Source organism: Heterocephalus glaber, unplaced genomic scaffold (genome assembly GCF_053883595.1).
Source record: "Heterocephalus glaber isolate CG9 unplaced genomic scaffold, H.glaber_assembly_v1.0 deba00000071, whole genome shotgun sequence".
Classification (NCBI taxonomy): domain Eukaryota; kingdom Metazoa; phylum Chordata; class Mammalia; order Rodentia; family Bathyergidae; genus Heterocephalus; species Heterocephalus glaber.
In genome coordinates, this window is record NW_028258137.1 from 13,803,407 (window position 1) to 13,818,133 (window position 14,727).

The window sequence follows — 14,727 nt, forward strand, 5'->3', positions numbered from 1 at the left end:
CTTTTCTTCTATAGATCTCTGATGAAAAGATAACCAATTAAAAAATGGTAAGATGTGAAAATGCAAATTCACAGAAAGGGGATGTACATGAAAAGAGACTCTTAGGAAAAGGGTACTTAATATTACCACAGCAATGATGGAAATGAAATATAAAACCATAGTGAGATGTTACTTCATATCTATCAAAATAGTAAAAACTTCAATGTCTGAAAATACAAGATAATGGTAAAAATATAGAAGAAGGGGGACTTTTAAACTCTGCTATAGAAATGTAAACTGCCACAACCAAACTAGACAATTTTGTAATAGGAGAGGTGAATATCAGTATACAGTACCCTTAAACTACGTTTTCTTGACAATAATTACATTTTAGGTCAGAAAACTTTTTTTTGTAGGGGCTGAACTGTGCATCAGACAATGTTCAGCAGCACTCTTGGCTTCTATGGATTAGATCTTTTCCAGCTAAGACACTGAGCCTACAGCTACAGCCTCTGACAGCTCAGCCTCCTGAGCAACTAAGATTACAGGCACTACCCAGCCCAGCTCTTGGGAATGATTCTGATTAATTTTTACATATGTACGCATACTTGTACAAAATGGGCTCACAGCAAGATTTATTTTATCTATCTATCTATTTATTTATTTATGGGAGGGGTACCGGGGATCAATCTCGGGTCCTTGCGCTTGCACAGCAGGCAGTGAAACCACTGAGCTAAATCCTCGGCCCATCTATTTATTTTTTAGACAGGGTCTCACTATACAGATCAGGCTAGTCTTGAACTCACTATGTAGCCCAGGCTGGGCTCGAATTTGCAGTGATCCTTAGGGCTTTGCCTCCCTATTTCAGACATAAGCCACCATGCCCAGCTCATAGCAAGATCATTTTTAACAGTGAATTGACAAGAACCAAAATGTTCACCATCAGGATAATGGGTAAATAATGGTGGTATACTGACATGATAAAATACTGAACATAACCAACAATAAAAAATGTGAATACCATGGATTATTCTCACAAATATAATGTTTACCAATAAAGTAAGAAAACATTCAGTTGGATACTCTTTTTTTGTTTGTTTGTTTGCATGATGCCTAAACCCAGGGCCTTCTCACTGAGCTTCATCCTCACCCATTTTTATATTTTTTTGTTATTTTGAAAGAAGATCTCACTAAGTCACAAAATTGCCCAGGCTGAGCTGGAATTTACAATACTGTTTCAGCCTCCCAGAGTGCTAGGATTACAGTCAAGCATTCACCACGAACAGTTTAGATATTATTTCTAAAGTAAAAATTGACAAAAAGTACTATAGATTGTAGCAAGAAGGTCCAAGAATGTTTTATGCCAATGTTAAACATAGCTTTAGGAAAACCAGCAGTTAGCTCTGGAGTCAAAAAGAAATGGGAGCTTGGGGCTGCAACTCAATGCCAAAGCACTCTACAAAAAGAAAAAGATTTTTAGCCAGGCGTAGTGGCACATCCCTGTAATCCCAGCACTTGGGAGGCTGAGGCACGAGGATCACTTCAAGTTCGAGGCCAGCCTGAGCTACATAGTGAGTTCAAGAACAGCCCGAACTACATAGTGACCCTGTCTCAAAAAACAAAAAACAAAACAAAAAAAAGATAAGATTTTTGAAAAGAGGAAATGGGATGAGGAAGAGAAAAAAAAACCCAGGAAAAAGTAGCCCTCTTAACAATATTTCATTTTACATGCTAGGTATATTAAGACATTTATTGAATATTTTAGACATTAAATACTGCATAATAAAAATTTAATACAAAACCTTGGGAGAGGTAATATAAAATGGGGGAGAGCATCACATTATCATTTTATTTGATCCCTCTCAAATAAGAACAAGTTCAGGATCAAACAAGAAGGCAATCCATAGGATAAATACAACCGTGAATTGGGAGAAAGCAAAATTTTAAGAGAAGGGCTAAGAAAACTCAGCCAAGTAAAGAATGTATTTTATATTTAAAATATAAATTTATATTTGAAATTACTTATGAAGTTAACTAAAATTTTACATTTAAAAAAGGATTTGGATGGCCGGGGATTTAGCTCAGTGGTTCTGCTGCCTGCCTTGCAATTGCTATGTCCCGAGTTCGATCCCCGGTACCAAAAAAAATAAATAGGAATTTGGGGTGTCAATGAGTGGCAGAGAATATACTTAACACATGTAAGGATCTGGGTTCAATTCCAGCAATGCTCCCAAGAAAAGAATTAACATAGTAAAGAAAGGCCAGGATATTTTTATTTAAAAAAAAAAAGACACTAAAGATAGGGGAACAAGACCAATATACTAAAAATTACCAAAGAGAATAGAAATATACAGATGATTAAGCAAAGCATAAGAAGTAAAAACAGATGAGAACACCAAAGAATAACAATGAAGTACAGTAAGTTCCTGACTTATGAACAAGTTCCATTCCAGGAGAACATTCGTAAGTCAGATTTGTTTGTAAGTCTGACAAAGTGAGTTTTATATACTTTTGCCACGAAAAAACAATGTAAAGTGTTAAAACCCAAGTGCAAGGTCCATTTGTATCTATGAAAGTTCACAACTCGAATATTTTTAAGTTGGGACATAATGTATACAAAGAAATACTCATATAGTTTTCCTTGTTTTCATAAATCTAACCTAGTAATTTTCCTACAAATTCCCATTTTCAAAGAATTTCAGAGGTGGGCATGGTGGTGCATGCCTATAATCCCAGGACTCTGGGAGGCTGAGGCAGAAGATTACAAATTGGGAGTCTAAGCCTGGGCAATTTAGCAACTTAGTGGGACACTGTCTCAAAATAAAAAGATGAAAAAGTGGTAGGAATGTAGCTGAGTGAGAAGACCCTGGGTTCAGTCCCCAGTAATGGGGAAAAAAATCAGAAATGTGTCCTCAGAGAAAATCAGAGACTAGCCAATATATATGTGCAACATATGAATCCCAAACTCCTTCAGATTTTCCTTTTTTTCTCCTATAAAAGTATAGTTAAGCAGTGTGAGGAATAACAAACTCACTGCTCCAACCTTCTAAAAACACATGCCACTCTATTTTCAAACTGCGAGCAGTGGTGCATACCTAATCCCAGAACTCTGGGAGACTGAGACAGAAGGATGGCAAATTTGAGTTCTAGTCAACTTGGTGACTTAACAAGGCCCTGTCTCTAAGTACTTAAAAATAAAAAAGGGCGGGGGATGTACCTCAGTGCAAGGGCTCTAAATTCAATCACAGCATCATAAATCAATCTATTTATTTTCATATATCCACTGGTTTAAATTATAATACACTAATATATAGCTGTAAAGATGGATTAAAGAATCTAGAATTCAAAGTTTTTAACTTTAAAAATGCAAATAAAATGGGAAAATGTGTTTTAAAATGTTAAGGCTGAGGCTGTATAGTATACTAGAGTGGAAAAAACACACATGCACACACTGTTGTTTTTTTTTTGGTACTGGAGATTGAACTCGGGTCCTTGTGCTCACACACTGTGAATATGGGAAGGAAAGTCTAGGCTTTTTAATATTTTATTTATTTTTTGTTTGTTTTGGCAACAGAGGGGACTGAAGCCAGGACTTCACACATGCCTCCTAGAGCTCTGGGTTTTTAGGCATGTACCACCACACTCAGCTCGAAAATAGATTAGCATATGTTTTTAGCATGGAAGAAGCCCTGGATGGTAAAGCCCTTTACCACTGAGCTACACCCTCAGCCCTTTTAAACAATTTTTATTTTGAGGCAAAGTCTTGTTAAGTTGCCCAGGCTGGTCTACAATTTACACTTTTCCTGCCTCAGCCTCCCAAGTAGCAGGGACTACAGAGGTGTGCACTACTACAACTAGCAATATTTACCCATAAAACAAGAAAGAACAAAAACAAAATACTAAAACTCCCTAATAAATGACTTAAAGATATTTTTTTAAAGTTCAGAAAGGAAATTCATCTCTAATGCAAATATGTGGACACATACCCCATGACTGAAAACAAATCAACAAAATAATAGTTCCAATATTTCACCCATTAAGGTGCATAAAAAGTAGTAATATATACTCATAACAAGTGTACAGTGAAACTGGTGGCCATATAAATTAAATAAAGGCTAAGTAATATTTACCAAGTGGCTACTATGTGTCATGCAATCTTCACAAATAGTCCATGAGGTATTAATCATCTACATTTTGACCAGATTCAGAAAAAACTAAGTAACTTAGACTAAGTAATTAAAAAATAAGGGCAAAATGATACAAGGATATTTATTGAAGCAACTAGGTAAGAAAAATCTACAAACAAAATGCCCAAGAAATTGAGTAAGTAATAGGGCAAACTGATTGTTTAGGTTTTTTGTGGTGTGGGGGACTGAGGGAAGGTCTTGCTATAGCTCAGGATAGCCTCAAACTCACAGCAAACCTCCTGCCTCAGTGTCCTGAGTGCTAGAATTACAGGCATATGCCACCATGCCCAGTAGAAGTGCAAACTTCTTGATAAAGTATCAGCCATTTAGAATTATAATTATGAAGACTATATATTAACGTACTTTTCCAGTTATCCTGTATACCTTTAACATCTGAGGATTTGAAACTGACTACACGTAAAAGACTTAAAAAGTACTCAAGTAGCAGTTTGAAATTTTATTAAGACTGTATAAATAATAAGTTCTGGGAACTCGCTGCATTAAGAAAAAAATCATTTAGCCTGTGACTGAAAGCTTAGCTAAGCATTCAATATCCTTATTGTATGGCTGTTTTCTACTTCAGGTCATATACTGTAATTTCTGGTTCTATTTTTTTTCCTTCAATTTTTTTTCTATTTCCTTTTTCCTTCAACGGATAGCAGATGACACTCACTGTATTTTTAAAGACATTTTAATAACTTTATACTGCAATTTAGGATGAAAGTTACACATATTCTTAGATTTAGAAGTTCATAATACTGCTGAACACATTAAATACAAATGTCTACCACATATGAACAAAGATAAAAACATTCTTAAATGAAAAAAATGTTTGAATTATATACAGATGATTTTCTACTTTGGTTGCTTTAAATATAGGAAGGGTAAAAGGGAGGAAGAAAGGTAGGTATTAGGGTTAATATCTTACCACAAACGGTCATAGTTATCAAAAACTAACTATGAACAGAAAGAAACCTAAAGACCCCAAATAAAGATAGAGATAACTTGGGTTATATTGTTATTGAGGCTATCCATTTATCTTTTAAATACTATGAATAATTTATTCTTCTGAAATTAAAAGTTAGCCTTTAAGCAATCTTTATGAGTTATCTTTAGAGGATTAATTACCATGGCAGTTTATATCCCAGATGTGAGGATTGTTTCTTAGTCTCTTCCACCTTCAATTGATTTATGTGCTGAAAGTCTATACTGTAGTCAGTGTAGTTTTCTCTAAGGCCTCAGTCCCTATTCAAGCAATAAATAGTTCCAGTATAGCCTCACCTGTAAGGCTGATGTCTCCCAGCAAATCAAGAAGTTCTCCACCAGCAGATGCTGGTTTGCTTGTAGGTGCAGTTGGAATAACAGGTGTTATGTCATTTCCTCCCAACAAATCCAATAAGTCATTCGCCTAAAAAAAGAAGTAACACATCAATTCACTAGTTATTTGTCTACACTATACCTAATATAAAGCTTTTTCGGTGCTTAAAAAATAAGGAAAGGAATCATTACCCAATCCAAAAACATCAAAGGGAATCAGCTAAGAAATAAGCTATAAGGGACTATAAGATCATCAGGAGCTCCAGAGAAGGAAGTGAAAGGCTACCTGGCTGGTGGGCTGTGGCCCAGAAGGTGGTGGTTTTGTCTCTAATGGAGCTGGTTCTGTCTCTCCATTTGTCTGCACAATCTCAGTAGGGCCATTTGTGGTCACTTTTTCCATGACAGGCATTCTCTCAAGTAGGGCCGACCTACAAGAATCTGAAGTGGTTAAATTCTAGGCATTGAACTTACATACCCTATCCAAAACAATCACTGTTGGACCGGGGATTTAGCTCAGTGGTTCCAGCGCCTGCTGCGCAAGCGCATGGTCCCAAGTTCAATCCCAGTACCAAAAAAACAAAACAAAACAACTACTGTTTACTACTTTGAAGCCTAACGTGGAAAGCCATCTTCCTCCACTCACCCCCCACACCATCACCACACATACACTACAATAGAAGGTGGATTACAAGAGTACATGACCTTGGGCCGGGGATTTAGCTCAGTGGTTTCGTCGCCTGCTGCGCAAGCGCAAGGACCCGAGTTCAATCCCCGGTACCAAAAAAAAAAAAAGAGTACATGACCTAAATTCCTGACTGGATTAAGGGCAAGCAAGAACTTTGATTAAACAAACTGTCCACCTAAATCCCAAAACATGTATTTCAGTAGTAGAGAGATCAGGATCAAAGAAAAGTAAATTAATAAATATTAACAGTGTCTAAGAAGAAAGATTCTGTACAAGAGAAGAAAAACACTGGCAAACACCAAAATATTAATAGTAATCAGATTTGAATAAGATGATTTCTCTTGAAAAAATGAGAATTCTTACTTGTTAACCAAGTAAGTTGGAAAATCTTGGAAATTTTACATACTGAAAGGATGGGGGATTTGGGGAGTAGAGTGAAAGAACAGTGTTAATTTGTTTCTTCAGATGCTAGGCAGAATACAAAGCAAAACAGATAGTCAATGAGAATGACTATTAATGAGTTAATGAGAATTAAATAGGATTGAGCGTTCCAATTAATTAAGCAAAAGGAGTCTTATTTGACACTTTATTCAGGATCTCACGATGCTGTACCTAATGCTTTATTTCTTTTGCTCACCTCATATGGTCATATTTCTTAAAAAGTGCATTATATTCTACTGCCCTCTGCTGGAGCTCCACATCAATGCTGCTTCCATAGATGGAAACCACTTTTTTAATTCGGCTATGGGATAAAGAAAATCAAATGAAATCAAATACTCAAAAGATAACCTTTGAACAATCGGGGAGAATATTTAATTACTTTTCTGGCTAAAATTCAGGAAGTACTCATTTCTTAATTTGCATAATTTTTCAAAAACAATACACCTTTTATTTTCATACAACAGTCACTAGTATACATTCTAATTATGTTAGATGTGTGTATTAAATATCCAACACTATAAAACTCTCTAAACAAAAATGCCAATTATTACTTTGCCACAAGAGAACCATGTGTGGTTCATTCTATTTATTTTTTTAATTTTGTTTTTTGCTTTTTTTTGTTTCTTTTTTTTGAGACAAGGTCTCACTATACAGTCCATGCTGGCCTTGAACTCACTTTGTAGCCTATACTGGCCTTAAACTCACAGCAATCTTCCTGCCTTAGCCTTCCAAGTGCTGAGATTACAGGCATGTGCCATCATACTGGGCTCATTCTCCTTTCTAATATTAAATTTTAAAATAACCTTTAGCATCAGAATGCTAACCTCAAATTCTTCTAATTCACAATCAAAAGCAAATTTAAAATGCCATTTCTTACACGTTCAAAGCCCCTACATTAAAAAGTGAAGTAGAAAATGTACAGAACTATATTTGCCTTAAATATGCTTAGCTAAAAAATACTCAAGAACTGACTTATTCAAAACAGCAAAGAACAGAATTTACAGATTTAATTACCAAAACACTCATGACTTTATTCCTATTCAGACATCTAAACCTGTAATAATAAATCAACCCCCTCATATAAGGGAAATAACTTCTTTCACTTAAAAAAAGAAAAAAAAAAAAGATGTCAGAAATCTGATTGTAAAAACAAATTTGCCTAGTAGCACAAGCCTGTAATCCCAGCACTCAGGAGGCTAAGGGTCGGGGATTTAGCTCAGTGGTTCTGGCGCCTGCCTCGCAAGCGCAAGGTCCCGAGTTCGATCCCCAATACCAAAACAAACAAACAAACAAACAGGAGGCTAAGGCAGGAGGATCAAGATCAAGGCCTGCCTGGGCTACATAGCAGGAGCCTGCATCAAAAAGCCAAAAAAAAAAAAAAAAAAAAAAAAAATTGTGCATCAAAATAATCATTGTAGGGTGGGGTAGTGAGAGAAAGCAAAAGATTAACTATGAATTCAACACTCTAAGTATGGTATAGTAAGTAAATGCAAACTCATTTTACTATCCTACTTTTGTTTATGCTTGAAATTTGCCACGGTAAAACGTTTTTCAAAATTACAAAACAACCCTATTGATTCTACTTTTCCTCAGTACTCACTTTACAGTACAAGTGAATCGAGTTGAAAGCTTCATGATGGCAGTGAGGGCATAACCTCGTGTCACAGAGGTGGACATATTAGAGATTAGTACACTTTCTAAAATATCCAATACTTCATCCTCTGTTACCTGAGGAAGGAAAAAAAAAAAATCATGCAAAAAATGGAACAATGACTATCTAAATCTGACTCTCAAGCCTCTAACACAACCTGTGCTTTGTGCCAGGGCAACTGCCCAAAGCTGCTATATCAATGAGAAGCAGGTAAGTGGGAGGTAAAAAGAATGAAAAATGGGAACATGATCACTGGGGACTGAGAGGCATATTACAGTTTTCAGTGGCAGGTGTAGAGGAAGAAAAGTAAAAGATTTATAAAGAGTTCAAGGGTTGCTGCCACAGCTTTCTCAGAAGTCAGCCTTTTAATTAGCAAATGGAAATGCAAACTTACCTCATTTCTTCTTGCTTACCAGCCAGAAGATATGAAAAACCATAATTTAGTGTGTCAGGGAAAGGAGTGGGGCCTAAAGTAGTATTGCTTTCTTTGGTGTTTTTGGTGCTGGGTCTGAACCCAGGGATATACATTCTCAACTATGGAATTACATCCCCCACCTCACTAAAAGGTTTTAAAATCTCACAATGACTCAGTAAGTTCCATCTCCAAAAATGATGAATTTCTCAACATAATTCTAGTATTATTTCTTTTTAAAGTTTTCAAGGAACCAACCTCCACTTTCTATTAAACACTATACTCCTATAACCAAAAATATTATTTTCTCTCCTCTTTAACCAAGAGTGACAAGGAGTACCTGAATAGGTTCTTCCTCTTCACATTGTCCAGATACAAGAAGATCACCATATTCGCCTATACACCATGCAGCTACTTGTACCAAAGGTTGCTGTCAAAAGAAAGGCAAAGAGTTCAATTTTCCTAAAAACACTTAAGGAAAACTATAGTTCAACTAATCATAAAGAGCAAAACTTAGCACACACAAAATGTTAGCAATAATGACATACCAGATAAATAGAGATTAATTTTTCCCAAGCAGAAAGAATACCAGATTACTTACTTGAGAATAATCACCAAGAATTGCTTTATACAAGCGCTGGACAGTATAAGCGTGCATCTCCACACTATTGGTTATTAACTGTATCAAATTGGGGACTGCATCATCACGAACGTAACTTCCTGCCTGACAGGAAATGTGCAGAGTTACTCCTAGAAATACACCACAGTGATAACAAATGTTTGAACAGTTTAACCAACTCTTTTACCAACTGTTCTTGGAGAGATGGCTATAAAATCCCCTCTCAAAGATAAAACTAGTTCCAACTCAGATCCACATGTAGCTTAAATGTCACTCTTATTTAAATATTTCAAGCTTTAAAATTTTTATCAAAAAATAAAACTCTCTTTTTGTCCAAATTAAAAGTAAAATAGAACAGTTCAAAGTATCAAAAAAGCCCTTTTCTGCTCAAAACAGGTAAGGGCTAAAATTCTGAAAATTTAAAGTAGTATTGTTTGGGAACTTAATTACATCCTTCTCAAAACTCTCAACACTGGTGGCAAAATCGTATTGACAAGCTATAGTAGTCCTATTACTCTGGGAGAAGTGAGAAGAATATATACAAACAGTGAAAAAGTTCATATTAACTTTCTAAAAGCAAACTCAAAATATCACACTGTCCTTTAAAAATCAGTATTTACAAGGGCCAGGGATTTAGCACAGTGGCACTGCACCTGCCCTGCAGGTGGCAAGGTCCTGAGTTCAATCCCCAGTACCAAAAAAAAAATTCAGTATTTATAAATACTGTACAAATCAATAATAGTTCTTGAGATGAAAGACTATCCATGCTTTTGTTTTTAACATAGTCTCGGGGCCAGGGATTTAGCTCAGTGGTTCTGCCGCCTGCCTCAAAAGCACAGGTCCAGAGTTCAATCCCTGGTACCAAAAAAAAAAAAAAAAAAAAGGTCTCTTTAACGTCTTTTTTTTTTTTTCTGGTACCGGGGATCGAACTCGGGTCCTTCCATTTGCGTAGCAGGCGTTGAAACCACTGAGCTAAATCCCCGGCCCAATGTCTTCTTGACTATCAGAATCTGAGGTAGATAGTATCTACAATTAAGGAACAAAATAAAAGCTATTTGACCTATGAATAAAATAAGTCTTGGCCTTTTTTTTTGGTACTGGGGATCAAACTCGGGTCCTTGCACTTGAGCAGCAGTCGGCAAAACCACTGAGCTAAATTCCCAGCCCACTCTTGGCCTTATTAGAGCAGAACTGATTTACAAGACTGAGACCAGGCCTAACTTCACATATTTTGGAAAGGAAAAAAACAAAAAACAAACAAAAAAGCAAATCCCAAATGACTGGAATGTTTACTCCTGTTAATAAACAAAGACAGAAGAAAAATTTTGGGAAATGGTCAAGAGAAAACTGTGAAGCTAAAAACCAGGTACTTTTGGTATAACTGAATTTACATTCTTCCCTAACTAAAGCAAGCAATATTTTAAAGTTTCAGCATGACAAGTGTTAGCTACCACATCTAACAACATCAGAACACAGCATTCTCAAACTCATATTGAACCACATGCTGAGCCATAAAGACTATCTTAACAAATTTTAAAGAACAGAAATAATACAAAGTATCTTCATAGACCACAGTGACATTAAACTCAGTATTAGTAATACAAAGATACCTAGAAATATCCCAAAACATTTGGAGATTAAAATAACACACTTTTAAATTAAAATCTGGGTCAAAGAAGACACAAGAAAACTAAAGAGAAGTATCTCTCATGAACATAAGTACAAAAGTCCTCAACAAAATATTAGCAAAACATTTCTGGACATAGTGGCATATTCCTGTAATCCCAACTACTCAAAAGGCTAAGGCAGGAGAACCACAAGTTTGAGGTCGGCCTGGGCAACTTAGCAAGGCCTTATCTCAAAATAAAATTTTCCAAAGCAATGGGAGATAGCTATGTGCTCCCTGTATTTAATCCCTAGTTTAAAAAAAGAAAAGAAAAGAAAAGAGAAGAGAAGAAAAGAAAAAGAGATATAGACACAAATCTATACAAAGCAAATCAAATCCAACATGTATAAAAAAACAAAAATCACTATGATCAGAGGGGATTTATTCCATGTATGGAAGGCTGGCTCAACATTCAAAAACAACTAGTATAATCCAGCACATTAAAAGGCTAAAGAAGAAAAATCATACAGTCAAAATAAGAAAATATAAGTAATAGAAACAGAAAAATGAATAGGAAATAGAAAAATAAAAAGCAGAAACAGAAAGGGTTTTGAATCTCCATAAACATTTTTCTTCAGGAGCTCTAATTTTTCCCTTCTTTTGGGTCTCACATAAAAACTAAGAGTAGTATCCTGATTTATTGTGTTTTTGGAATATAATTTCCCCCATTATTAACCAAATTTATTAATATTTAACTTTTTAAAAATTTAAACTATACGCAAACTAGAAACTAGTATGTCCCTGACAGACTTCCATGGTACAAATATATTTAAATCTTAATTTAAATGGTATCATTGCCTCCGACCAATGTTTCATGATTTACTTCACCACCTCCCCATAGGAACTACTAGTTGTTTACAGTTTGCCTCTTATATAAACAAGTTTAGGAAGATACTTTTGTATGTACACTTTAACAAACTTGGTCACCTCCAAGGGTAAAATCCTAAAAATAGAATTAATGAATCAAAAGGGATAAACTAAGATTTTTGCTACATGCTAACCAAAGGACACTCTGAAAAGATGGCACATTTTACACCATCATAAAGAGTGCTGCTTAGGCCCAGGGATTTAGCTCAGTAGTTCCGCTGCCTGCCTCGCAAGCGCAAGGTCCCAAGTTCGATCCCCAGTACCAAAAAAAAAAAAAAAGAGTATCTACTTGATTCTCTACTTCTTAACCAACACTAGGAATTATATTAAAAAGTATGATAGGAGCCACTATGGCGGTACACTCCCATAATCCCAGCTACTCTAGAGACTGAGGCAGGAGGACTGTGAGTTCAAGGGCAGCCTGTGCAAGACAGCAAGACCCAGAATCTAAAAACAGTATTTTATAGGGCTTGTGGATATAGCTTAGTGACAGTGCACTTGCCTGGTATGCATGAGAACCTGGGTTTGATCCCCAGCACCACCACCAAAAAAAAAAAAGATGAAAAATGATATCTCACTTTTATTTTACTTACTTTAAGGACATTTTTTCAAAGGTTAATTAGCCATTTCCTTCTTTTATGAATTGCCTATTCAAATACCAATTGTGTGTGTGGTTGATTTTTCCTAATGATTGTTTAAGTTATTTATTGATTAAAAATACTAACATACTGTTATAATGTTTTGCTCTAGTTATCGTTTGCTTTGTGATTTGTAGACTTTCTCCTTTTGTTATAAGTTTAAATTTTAATGAGTTCATATTTACAAATATTTTCCTTTATGATATCTACTTCTGACAGAATGGTAAGATAAACTTTTCTTTGTATGTGAATATACTTTTTTTTTCCTTTTCCTTTTTGGCTGTACTAGGAATTGAACCCAGAGACATCTCACTGAGCAACACCCTCTGCAGCCCTTTTTTCACTTTGAAACAGGATCTTACTAAATCACTAAGTAGCCAGGGTAGGCTCAAACTTGTCATCCTCCTGCCTCAGGCTCCCAGTGGTGCTGGGATCACAGGCATGCACCACTATATCCAGATGAATTTTGTTGTTGTTGTTTGTTTTTTAGACAGGGTCTTGCTACATATAGTTCAGGTTGGCCTACAACTCCTAATCCTCTTGCCTCAGCCTCCCAAGTGTTAACATTTCATATGTGGGCCACCATGTCTGGCATACTTTGTTTTATTCTTAAATTTTTAATCCTTGTCTATTAACTGAATAGTAAACATAGAAGCCCCATAACCATAAAAAAAAATACTAAAAAGAAAGGGGAAAAAAGACAACATCTAAAACAGGAATTATAAATCCTTAATAAATTTAGTCATTCAAAGTCCTGCAATAGCTCTTTCCATATTCAAAAATACAATCTAAATTCCTGTAAGGCCCTGTATAATCTGGCCTCTCCTTAACTCTCAGTCCTCAATTCATTCTTTGCTTCTCACTTCCTGGACTGGCTTCATTTATCTTCCAGTTGCTGGCCAAACAGGCCAAGCTTATTGTTACGGTGGGTCTTTGCAGTTACTGTTCTTTCTAATTAGTACACTCTTCCCCATGATTTGTGCATGGCTTCAACCTCACTTTAGGTCGCTATTCTAATGTTAACTTCTGAGAGACCTGCTCTGACCACCCTGAAAAACTTGGCCATTTGCCCTATATCTCATCCTAACATGTCATCATTATTTCCGACAGGCTGCTTTAGGGTTTCTTTTTCCCCCACAGCATTTACCTCTCTCTGACATTACATTATGTATCTCCCCATGAATGTCTAATCTCCTCCCCTAGAATGTAAACTACATGAACAGAAGGGCTTAGTCTGCCTCAATTCTCATTATATCTCAGCATTTAATATAGGCTGGCTGAAAAAGCTACTTACTGTTGTCAGAACACGCATAATGGTATCTATATGCCACCGTTTGGAAGGTGCATACCTGAAAAAGCAATGGCACAGTATAAAAAAAAAATTGAAACTCATAAACTATACTATATTCAGTGACTTTGTCCTACAGCCTTTTCTAGGTTTCCTGTTAAAGTGATTATATGTGGAGACATTTCACCTTCAAACCTACCAGCAAGTTTTAAAGAATTTTAAGATGAATACATCAAATTCAGGTGTTTCCCTTACTATTGCAATAGGAGATGCTGAGCTGAGAAATGAAATTTTGTCCTGGTTTCTCAGAAAAGAAATCATAAAGTTAGGGTAAGAGAGGATAAAGATTAAATAAAAATGAATTTCCCCAGATGGAGACAACATCAAGACTGTGAATTGGTTCCCTTAAATTCAAGTGGAAAGAAGAGAGAGAATAATAGCCAGACTAAAGTTCTGAGGTACTTCCTCCTTCAAGTTTTACATAGAAACTTCAATTCAGATGCTATAACTTTTCTACTCCTTTCATGTCAACAGCACCAGAGATGAGAGGTTAAAGAACAAATAGAGGAGATTCTGTTTGGTCTTAGCATACTTAAATGTTGGCTATAACAGCTTTCTCATAGCTAACTTATAATTGGGAGTTTAAAATAAATGTTATGTTTTAAAGATGTCTACAGCATTTCCCCCATGTTTTAAAGATGTTTCAAAAAGTTCTAAGCACTTTGTAGTCAATAAAAGTAAAAATTAAATCTTACTTTTCTGCAGCAAGAAAGATTCCAGATGCACAGTCTGCCTTAAACTCTGGCTCACATGAATCCAGAAAATAAAGTAATTCCTTCATCATGCCTCGGATATTATTTCCATTTACCAGGGCAAAACTCAATTCCATTGCACGCCTTGCAGAGGAGAAAAAAATGAAGAAAGAAAAAAACTAGCTATTTACAGTAGGAATGAAACAGAGACCCAGGTACAATCTC

General features: G+C 35.8%; 1 protein-coding gene across 5 annotated transcripts in view; it reads right to left on the reverse strand.

Annotated features, from left to right (window-relative positions):
- Nucleotides 1-14,727, reverse strand: part of Ap1g1 (adaptor related protein complex 1 subunit gamma 1) — an 83,046-nt gene that overhangs the window by 9,486 nt on the left and 58,833 nt on the right. For all 5 annotated transcript variants that reach the window (XM_087211215.1, XM_087211331.1, XM_004842907.4 and 2 more), the window contains 8 exons: nucleotides 14,506-14,646; nucleotides 13,757-13,811; nucleotides 9,274-9,396; nucleotides 9,013-9,102; nucleotides 8,210-8,337; nucleotides 6,806-6,910; nucleotides 5,770-5,911; nucleotides 5,448-5,574 (listed from right to left, as the gene is read on the reverse strand). In XM_087211215.1, coding sequence (XP_087067341.1) covers nucleotides 5,448-5,574; nucleotides 5,770-5,911; nucleotides 6,806-6,910; nucleotides 8,210-8,337; nucleotides 9,013-9,102; nucleotides 9,274-9,396; nucleotides 13,757-13,811; nucleotides 14,506-14,646 — 911 coding nt within the window. The remainder of the gene's footprint in view (nucleotides 1-5,447; nucleotides 5,575-5,769; nucleotides 5,912-6,805; nucleotides 6,911-8,209; nucleotides 8,338-9,012; nucleotides 9,103-9,273; nucleotides 9,397-13,756; nucleotides 13,812-14,505; nucleotides 14,647-14,727) is intronic.